Source organism: Poromitra crassiceps, assembly GCF_964638095.1.
Source record: "Poromitra crassiceps genome assembly, chromosome: 8".
NCBI classification, from domain to species: domain Eukaryota; kingdom Metazoa; phylum Chordata; class Actinopteri; order Beryciformes; family Melamphaidae; genus Poromitra; species Poromitra crassiceps.
In genome coordinates, this window is record NC_139629.1 from 16,553,880 (window position 1) to 16,564,929 (window position 11,050).

Below are 11,050 nucleotides of genomic sequence, written 5' to 3' on the forward strand. Positions count from 1 at the left end.
CCAGTCTTATGTTGAAAAAATATTGTCTTCTCTATTTCTGGGTAATTTATTATGATTAAATGTAATGGAGTCAATATCAAACGTGTTCTCATAAAACATGAGTAAAGGTCTTGAAAATGAGCCTAGAATAGGATATGCACCAGCGTCTATAGAATCCAATTTATTGTAGGGGCTGGCTAACTTCATGAGCTGATAACTGTGACAAAGCTACCATTCTGCAAAGGCTATCATACTAAAATATCATCTATGGTCATATTATACCTGTTCAAAAAGCATGATTAGAATTTGCCCACTTGAGTGCTACCGAAATCTGGTCTGGACCATGGACTATCAGCAAACACCTGGAAATAGGCAGAGATGATGACCCAAATGTAAAGGAATTTATTTAGCCATTGACTTAAGGCTGTGATCTGCGATCAATACAAATTGGTGAATGATGAGTCTTCACGGACCTGGTTTTCACCAGGCTAGAGTATCTGGCAGTTGTAACATAATTACCAGCTGTCTTTTCCTTTGCCCTTTGATTTCATTTCGCTACTTGTGTCTTCTTTGTTCATTCAGTAATTATTTTCTATGAGCAAAATATCTCATTTCAGTATCTGCCTGTGATTGGATGACACCTCCCCTGCTGGGCGTGTTTGAAGAGAGAGCTCGCTCGCCATTGGCTGAGCTCATGTCTTGGGCGTTTCGTTGTGATTGCCCGGTTGTGTCCGGGTAAGATGGCGTTGGAGGAGCAGTGCTCGGCACCACCTCGATGGCGGTCAATATCTCTGACACACGTAGAGTTCCCGGAGGGTACGTAAAACTCAACCTCTTTCTCCGATCACCGCCGCTGAGCTCCAAGACCGTACGCTTCGCGATGTTCGACATGTGTTTTCTTGCTACTGAACGGACACGGCCGTCGGTAGCACCATTACCAAATAATGAGATGCTGCAAAACCCCAAGCACAGCAGGGAATGTAACCCGGACTGCGAAATAGTGAGACACTGCCGCATGCGCAGTTGGTAAAATGTCCACAATGATGGCTAGCCAGCTAACTAGCTAGCTTAAATATCGGCATTGACATTTTATGAATTGGTGGTTTCCCAGTTTGTTGCAAGAAACGCGCAGCAAAATGCAAGCATTATATTATAATGTTTCTATAAGCGCGTTGGAAGTAGCTCTTCCGTGTACAATGCATGTCAAACTGAAGCTAACGTAGTAGCTTCCTGGCCTGGTTTGACACTGGTGTCTGTAGCATAAACCACGACAGTGCACATAGGACGGTCTGAATTTGATCAACTGTTGTGGCCTATTATTATGGAATGACTTGATTTGCTACACCAGCTTGCTAACATTAGCCTACCTGTGCTGTACTGTAATGTATTCCCCAATATATTGATCATCCAGAATCACTGTCTGACTGTCTTCTTCTTTCTTATTTCCTGTCTGACTGTCACTACACACCACAGGCTTAAAGGGTCACTCCAGCAAAAGCCCATTGGTGATGCTTTGACTTTTTAATGGGGGTTTGTGGTGTTCCCTAACAAGTATTGTTTTTGTGTATTGTTTTTAGACGATTTAACGGGACAAGCGCTGGCTTACATCAGTCTCCTACCCATAGCAATTCTTGTGGGGTTTGTCACTCTCATAGTGTTCAAACGGGAACTGCACACAGTAAGTGGTGTCCATGAACTTTGAACTTTGTGAATTAAGGATTATTATACAGTCTATGATTAAGGAGCATCATTTTAGGTCAGTCTCCAACTTGCATGTTGTATGAGCCTGAAGAGTGGCATTAAGGGGCTAAATAGCCCATGATATCAAATCTTTTAAATGAACTGCCCACCTTCCCTGAATTTATTATTTACTCTCTGCCCGTGTGTGTGTGTGTGTGTGTGTGTGTGTGTGTGTGTGTGTGTGTGTGTAAAATAAGTAAAAAAAAAAATATACACATCTTATTAAGTTGTTTGTTTAAAATAAAACTGTGAAATTAACTTTTTTTTATTTAAAATCACCTGACTGTCCTTATCTGGTGGAATAGTGGGAGCCCTTGGAATGAAATTGTATCCCTATGTGCAGCAAGGTCTATTAACATTTCATGTGATTTGAGTTGCTATAGAAAATATGCTCGGCAGATATGGAACAGGGCATTGCTATCTGTTCTCTTGTTCTATTTGGTTCCTGTTATGATTATGATTTAATGACACATGCGGTGGCTCTACTGTACTCTACATGGACTTATCACCGATCATATGATGTCAATTTAATCCATTTAATATCAGTCAGAATAATTGACTATTGGTCAAATAGCTGATGATATTGATCGATTGTTGAAGTATTTCTTAGCTGTGGCTCCTCCGTTACGTGACTGAAAACCAACTTCTATTTAATTATGCAAAAGATTTTTCAAGGGCCTATGCGTCAGAAGGAATGTTGTTATGTATGGTTGTGCCTGCTAAGGTTGGGGCGAGTCCATCGACGATGTCGGGCACAGCCGATGGTCTCAGCCCCCACCATCCAAAAACATTGTGATGTCTAATATAAGAGCCGCGCGCGGCGCGCATTGCATAAATGTCTGGCGTGCTGCGGGGAAAAGCAAGCAATGCATTTATTTACCAACCCGTGCTGAAGCATCATTATGTGCTTTATTAACTAACAATTTTTTCTCTCAGACAGTTTTATTCACACTCTCACAGACACTGCAGTTAAAGCCACGCCATTAGAAGTATTACAGAATTCTACAATCTATCTAATAACCGCAATATTAAATAGTATAACCGGCGTAGTAGCCTATACAACCATCACTCCTCCGTTATTCCACTGCTGCTGCCTCGCCTGCCCGCAAAGCCCTGAAAGCTGTACTTCCTCTCTCGTAACGGACAAGCCCGTCTCTCTCTCATAACGGACAAGCCCGTCTCTCTCTCGTAACGGACAAGCCCGTCTTTTATTGTCACACGAACACCACAATACATGCATGCGGCCACAGCACACTCATGCTGACGGTGGCCGGTGAAAAGTGTCCTCTGCATTTAACCCATCCAGGCATGTCCTTTCCTCCGGGGGGCAGGCCAGGAGCAGTGGTCGCTTTCTCGTACAGCGCCCGGGGACCAACTTCGGATGTTGTCGTCACTGGTCGGATGGCGATGACGATCTGATCTTCTGCATGTTTTTAGTGGGGGGGGGTTATATACGGAGGAACCCCCTGGGGGAGCACGGGGAGAACATGCAAACTCCACACAGAGAGAAAGGCCCTTACGACGAGATACCCCACCTGGGCAGTAGGCACTGAAGATATGGGGGGGAACACAACCACAGCGCCCACAGTGTCCCAGGCGAGAATCGAACTCAGGACCTTTTGACTGTGAGGCGACAGCTCTACCGACTGCGCCACTGTACCCCACCGTTCCTCAATGGCCATTTGAGGTTGGACCTGGAAAGGAGTCGTTCCCGTTCACCCCCATGTTCAAACGCCCCACTTTGTAACAGCGATTAAGCGATAGCCAGCACATTTTCAGCAAGCACCTTTTCAGCTGCAACCAGCAGCACACCAAAGTTTGACAATTTAGGGAGAATCTATTTGTGTGTGTGTGTGTGTGTGTGTGTGTGTGTGGGGGGGGGGGTCAATGTAAAACATATGTAGCAAAACACAACGCCAACTAATGCAAAACAGAAAATACAAAAACTGTATCATGTTGAGCTCTCCCCCATCTCAAAATAAAGTACCTTGCCCTCCCCAGTACTCAAAATAAAAATAAAAATGCCCTCCCCCCTTTTCACCCCCACCCCTCCTAAATATTGAAGTAGGCCAGATTTTGTAACCTCTCTGTGTTGTGTTGTGTTGTGTTGTGTTGTGTTGTGTTGTGTTGTGTTGTGTTGTACACATACTCATTTTGACATGTCTTTTTAGATTTCATTCTTCGGTGGGCTCATCCTGAATGAAGGGGTGAACTGGCTGCTGAAGCACATTCTTAGAGAGCCACGCCCATGTCCAGGTAAACAAAGTCACACGATGTGGTTATGGTGTGTGTGTCTGGGGCCCACAGAGTGAGTGCATACTAGACTTGTGTATTTATCCCTATTGTGCATGAACGACGTGGTTACAAATGTACAGTACAGTATAATACTTCATCTTGTGTCTTCTTGCAGGGGCTCATTCAACATTGACCACAGAGTATGGAATGCCCTCCAGTCATTCCCAGCTCATCTGGTTCTTTGTTGTTTACTTCTTCCTTTTCCTTTATTTAAGGTGAGCTTCATTCTTCTTACAGTTTGGTGAAACCGTCAAATGACTAAAGCATGCTAACCATGAAACGGGCTCCATAAAAAAGCTCAAAGACTCAAAATGATAAAAGTATAATATATTATATTCTGCAGGGGTGCAGTCTACATCTACCCTGAAACAAATTAATTGATCGCACTGAACCTATGCCCACACTGAACAACTTCTTAAGAAGTCATGACATATATATATATATATATATACACACACACACACACACACACACACACACACACACACACATACCTACATATAATTGATTACGATACATGTTACAGTGTCAAGACGTTTTAACTCCCAACATCACATGCAGTGGGATGCCATGGTGTGTACTCACTTTCTCCTCTGTTTAGAATGCATCAAACGAACAATGCTCGATGTGTGGACCTGCTGTGGAGACACATACTGTCCATCATCCTGTTGGGCGTGGCCTTATCAGTCTCATACAGCAGGTAAGGACGTGCTGCCCACAGTCAAAAGAAAGAAAGAAAAAAAAACTAATATCTAGGGCTGTCCCGAATACCATATTTATCTGTTACCATATATTTGTCTGTTCTCAGGGTCTACCTGTTGTATCACTCTTAAACCTCATCTTGTCTGGTTCTCAGGGTCTACCTGTTGTATCACTCTTAAAACCTCATCTTGTCTGGTTCTCAGGGTCTACCTGTTGTATCACTCTTAAAACCTCATCTTGTCTGGTTCTCAGGGTCTACCTGTTGTATCACTCTTAAACCTCATCTTGTCTGGTTCTCAGGATCTACCTGTTGTATCACTCTTAAACCTCATCTTGTCTGGTTCTCAGGGTCTACCTGTTGTATCACTCTTAAACCTCATTTTGTCTGGTTCTCAGGGTCTACCTGTTGTATCACTCTTAAACCTCATTTTGTCTGGTTCTCAGGGTCTACCTGTTGTATCACTCTTAAACCTCATCTTGTCTGGTTCTCAAGGTCTACCTGTTGTATCACTCTTAAACCTCATCTTGTCTGGTTCTCAGGGTCTACCTGTTGTATCACTCTTAAACCTCATTTTGTCTGTTCTCAGGGTCTACCTGTTGTATCACTCTTAAACCTCATCTTGTCTGGTTCTCAAGGTCTACCTGTTGTATCACTCTTAAACCTCATCTTGTCTGGTTCTCAAGGTCTACCTGTTGTATCGCTCTTAAACCTCATTTTGTCTGTTCTCAGGGTCTACCTGTTGTATCACTCTTAAACCTCATCTTGTCTGGTTCTCAGGGTCTACCTGTTGTATCACTCTTAAACCTCATTTTGTCTGTTCTCAGGGTCTACCTGTTGTATCACTCTTAAACCTCATCTTGTCTGGTTCTCAAGGTCTACCTGTTGTATCACTCTTAAACCTCATTTTGTCTGTTCTCAGGGTCTACCTGTTGTATCACTCTTGGAGTCAGGTGTTCTACGGCGGAGTGGCCGGTACTGCTATCGGCATAATCTGGTTCTTCATCACACAAGAGGTGCTGACACCGTTATTCCCCAAGATAGCAGCATGGTAAGGAGTGGTGTGGCCCTGTGTGCTCTGCTTTGCCCGCTTTCGCAAAAATTCTCATGAAATGACGGAATAAATAAAACTTTGTTCACGCGGTTTCTCTAACATTCTGTCTCGTCGACTACCTTCTCACACCTGACAGGCCAATATCAGAGTACTTTCTGGTGCGAGACACAAGCCTGATCCCCAACATCTTATGGTTTGAGTATACAGTGACCAGATCAGAGGCAAGGTAAGATACTGGTTTTGTGTGTGTGTGTGTGTGGGGGGGGGGGGGGGGGCTTTAAAGGTGTCCTCTTATAGTATATCAAGCACTCCATCACCATGGTTACGGTATGTTTACAATTGTTGCATGTTTAGATTTGTTTTTCTCTTCTCTTCCAGGAACCGACAAAGAAAGCTTGGAACAAAACTTCAGTGATCTGTACAGTTCTTTGTGAAACTGAGTTAGGACCACACACACACACACTCATGTACACACACAAACAAATGCTCAGTCGGAAAGAAAAAAAAAACACACACACACTGGAGAACCATCTTTTGGACTGACGTGGTTGCGAGGAGTTAAAGGGCAAAACCGTTTACAGGTGGTTAATGAGTGCCTGGACCGGGCCCGGGCCCGGAGCCGACAGCCTGAGCGAGTCCGTCCACACGCCTCTCCTCCTTGTACAGCTTTTGCCCAAATGCTCTCCAACGCATGCAAGGCTGTGCAAGAGGCACAATATTTAATGATAGATTAATATATATTTTAACTGTAAAACGCACGCTGACAGTAACGGTGCACTGTAAGAGATTCGAGGAGCCCAAAAGGAGGCGTAGGTCAATTTTCAAACAAATTGGGTGGGTGTCATTACAGCATGTATTTAGTGATTCTTTTTTAAAATACTGATGGATAGCTGGTGGATGGTTGGTTGAAGCGAGTCAGATTGGGGAGGGGGTTTGGTTATGGCTAGGATAGGGGTAACACGTAAGTGGAATTAACCCTTTTTTCGTTGTTATATAATGGAACATTTCTAAAATTGGTTATAATGTAATATAAATGAAAATTTGCACTTTGTGAAATTTACAAGTTAACAAAAAACCTAATACTAGTTCAATGTTAAGTCCTCCCTCTTTTCCGTAATAATCAAATCCTCCCTCTGTGTCTATGACTGTCAGTCCTAATATATTAGACTCCAATGCTGACTTGCGAGCAGTGTCAATTGAATGTACCTTCTGTACTATCGAGCATCAAGGTTGTGGTTTCTGTTCACGTCCACGTTTGAGGATTATGAGACGGCGCATCGCAAAACACGATTGGCTTTCAGCCGTCACGTTTTTCTTTGTTCTACACAAAATGGACCGAGACTGTAACGCCTCACACACAGTAGCAGCCTGGGAACAGAATTCCTGGAATCAGTCTTTTTCCTTTTCTTTTCTTTTCCACGTTCTTGTGTTTTTTCTGCTGCATTTCCAAGATTACATTCCATATCATTTAGTGAGAAAACATACAATATGACTGCTGAGGTGGAGATGTTTTTGTTTTATTATGATTATTTTTGACACAATTAAAAAGAAAAGACAAGCCTTAGGTCAGTTGTAGCACGTTGCTTATGCTTTCTTCATCACTACCAGGGCAGCTAATGTTGAAGGCTGTGGAGCGGGGATCTGAAGCTGATTTGAAACTCATATCATTACATCCACAAAGGGAAGTAGTTCTCTTAGATTTTGATTTTTTTTTCTTCATGTGTAACCATGTCGGGCTGAATAAAAAATGTGTTTATGTACAAAGTTCATCTCCTACTTGTCTAGTGGCAACATTAAACATTTAGCATTTTAATGTCTATCTTTAATATTGTAAAGCTGGCGCATGATCGTATCCCATTTAAAGAGGTCTGAACTCAAGATAAAGGTTCAACTGAACTCAATACCGCCGATTTTTAACCAGCTTTGTATCATTACAAAATCAGTAGTGCTGTATATCCGAAAACGAAACCGTTTTGCAGGCATTCAGTTAGTTTGACAGTTGATTTGAGTTAAGTTGTGGACCAGTGATGTCTAATACGGACTTCAAATGTTTGCTTAATGATTTGCTAGAGAATGAAGTAGGCTGTGTAGAATGAAGGATGTATTGGTTATGTATGTCGGAAAATACTTGAAAATTCAAATCAAAGTATGAACAATATCCATGTCATGGGGTGTCCTGGCTGGTGGCTCAGTCCTCCCTGTCCGTCCCCACTGTCACCTGTCCAATGCCCAAAAAAGTCATTCATAAATCCATGTCATGTTCAGGGAGTGCCATACCACTGAATGGATCCACTGTATTTCCAAATATAGGCTGCATAATATTTGTCTGGAAATTGTAGGCTGCTCTAAATGGCTGAATGCAAAAATAAATATCGGCCATATTTAGCATTCTCTACCTAGGATATTCCATTTTGGATCCCTTTGTCAGGTCTAACCTCAGGCTATCCCCACCCATTAGGCCTCACTCACTCCCCGCTAGGAATGGGCATAGCCTAGATAAAAAATTATCAAGACCTAAATTAATCCTGTGTCTCTGAGCTATTCTCTAAGAGCTGTGCTATTTGGATGAGCGCCTAATGTAGAAACCTTGCTTGGATGTTGGATTGGATTAAATGGGTGGTTGAGGGCAGGTATTCAAGTGGGACTCCCCTCAGATAATTACTTGAATTAAGCCCACCACCACCCATCCAAAAGGCCAGTGGGTCTCTCAACGTGGGGTCCGGGGACTGCCAGACGTCCTTGAGAGCAAATTGATAAATGATTAAACTTCATTATTTCATCTACAAGAACAATTATAGAATGTAGAAGAATTGCTATTTTGACCATAGTTTCAGTTATCTCTCTACCCACAATACAGATATAGTCATGGAGTTCTGGACAACGTTCTGGACAAAATCAGATCTAACAAAAGTATTATCCGATTTGGGTCATCAAATGGGGATATGTGCCCCTAATTGTGGACTAAATGAGGGGTCTTTGATATTAAAAACGTTGAGAACCCTCACTGCACACTAGAGGCCATTTTTTAGGTCGACATGAGCGAAGACTTCACTGAGAACATCTGATTGACTGCATTAGGCCTACTAAACAATATATCTGTGCTTTTCCTGACTGACTCCTAACTGATCATTTTCTCACCAATAGTACATGTGATCCATGTGATCATTGTGTTTTGGATAGGTAAGGTGGGCGGGACAGTTGAAGCACACTTTGAATGTTGTGATGTTGCCGGTTTTATGAGAGGGGAACTATCCAAAAGGAAATACAATGATTTAAAAAGGCTATAGCCAGACCCAGGCATGCCTTCAAAATAATCACTGAAATCTTGAAATTTATTCTAATATTTTACAGGTAGCTGAAGTGCTTTCGTGTGTCCCTTGGTTCTGATTATACATTTTATTGGGGGTAGAGAGTTACATTTATCGGTACGCATGAGAAGAAACCGATGGCCGATATGACTTCTTCAGATTGTCTCAGAATAAAAGTGCCTTCATAATAGCTCTTCTTGTGGAAGAAATGCTATTTACCGTAACTATAATAAGTTTTATATCTGTGTGATTGGAAAGTTAGATTGATTCCTGGTGGAACATGGAAATGTAAAGAGCCTTTATCTGTTGGGAAAAGGCATAATGAACATACTTTAATACAGTAAGAAAAGAAAAAAAAACATGTAATATGCAGAATCAAAATCAATTTACAGTTTGTGCTGGCATTGTAATTTCACAATTGAAAAGACAAAAAGGCATGAAGAGGACTTGTGTAGCGGTGACTTTCATCAATAAAAATACACATTCTATCATTCTTTCCCTGTTTTGGCCATCTGAAATCCTTGTGAATCTATCATTTATTGTATGCTTTGTAGGAGAGTCCATGTCTGAATTTAGGTTCAAATGAGCAGTAAGGTACTAAATAAATAAAGTCAAATGCCACTTTCTTTATAATTATTTTCTTCAAAATATTTCTGGTTGGGATTTTCAAAACTAATGACATGTAGGACTGAGTCTTAGTCTAAACATTCCACTTCTATATCGATGCGATCCAAAGAATCTACAGCATTCACATGCAAAGGATGCTGAAGGAATACATCTGATTATCTATCCTCAGGGCGTTCTACACAGGAAAAGTAAACCCATCTTTCAATACAAGACTAAACATTGGCATTTTGCAGTGATTGCATTGACCTGTATGATACATACCGATTGCAAATATACTTGATATTCTACAGCAACAGGAGTCAACAATGGGCAAATGTTTTTAAGCAGTTGATCAGGGACAAAATCCCTTGGTGCCAAAATCCAGGCAAAAAGTCTGGTTTAACTTTGGAGAAACTGAATGTGTACAGTAGACGAGGGAGACAACAATTTATAATAATCACAGTGGTGAAAACAGGATTTTGTCATGTATGCTGCTATCTATTTCTACTTTTCATTACACTTTTTCCATAATGTAGTTTTCTGGGAAATATATATATATATCTTTCCACTGTACAGCATTTATGTTCTATATTATCAATATCTCATTTCTATAGTTCAATGATGTTCATCATGTCTTCATTTATACATAGACGTTTTTGCTTTCTTGTGTTCAGACATAGACAACATCTATAAACCTATGTCTGAACACAAGAAAACAAAAATGTCTATCTCATTTCTATGATGTGATAATTCAAATATTGAATCAGTCAGAAATGGTGCCAACTGCTTTGATTATAAGAGGAGTTGAGACATTGCTACATCTTTCTTTTCATCCGATAAAGTGCAAAAGGCAAAACAAAAAATGTAGATCTATCATACCAAAAAACAAAGCAAATTTTTCCTGTACTGTATGTGGTGATAGAAAGGCTCCATTTACAGTTGTAGGCCTGTGGTGCAGAAATATGCCTACAGTACTGACTTTGAAGACACCGTTACACAGCCAGCCAGTATAGTTGAAAAGCACACAGTACGGCGGTATTCAAACATGTTCGCCAAAAGCCACTTTTCTGAGGATGAGCTAAGAAAAGTGTGGCTGCGTGTGTGAACGTCTCTTCTGATTCAAAGGCATGTTGCAACAGGAACAGCATTTGGGTTTTCAATGCCACAAAACACACATTTAGTATGAATAACAAACATCTGACTTTTCTGCATATAGAGGTATTGACTCAAAAATTCCCATAGAATTGTGAAGCACAAAATGATTAGTCTACAGCAGAGGTTTTCAAAGTGGGAGGCGGGCCTCCCCATGGGGGCTCCAAGCAGTTTCAGGGGAGGCTCAGTGAATGGAAGTGGAAAAAAACATTACAT

The 11,050-nt window shown here is 41.4% G+C and overlaps 1 protein-coding gene across 1 annotated transcript; it reads left to right on the top strand.

Annotated features, from left to right (window-relative positions):
- The first annotated feature begins 713 nt into the window (after positions 1–713).
- dolpp1 (dolichyldiphosphatase 1) lies at positions 714–7,531 on the top strand. Its single transcript, XM_083641015.1, has 8 exons — positions 714–795; positions 1,557–1,657; positions 3,891–3,975; positions 4,130–4,229; positions 4,616–4,714; positions 5,637–5,765; positions 5,905–5,994; positions 6,147–7,531. The coding sequence occupies exons 1-8, from the start codon at positions 720–722 to the stop codon at positions 6,181–6,183; spliced, it is 717 nt and encodes a 238-aa protein (XP_083497141.1). The 5' UTR covers positions 714–719; the 3' UTR covers positions 6,184–7,531.
- Positions 7,532–11,050: the final 3,519 nt, after the last annotated feature.

Bases quoted from the DNA above. Each gene is read 5' to 3' on its own strand.
- dolpp1 (XM_083641015.1), top strand. From the start codon at position 720: ATGGCGTTGGAGGAGCAGTGCTCGGCACCACCTCGATGGCGGTCAATA. The intron at 4,715-5,636 runs GTAAGGACGTGC...GTCTGTTCTCAG, and splicing joins TTATCAGTCTCATACAGCAG to GGTCTACCTGTTGTATCACT. The intron at 5,766-5,904 runs GTAAGGAGTGGT...CACACCTGACAG, and splicing joins TTCCCCAAGATAGCAGCATG to GCCAATATCAGAGTACTTTC.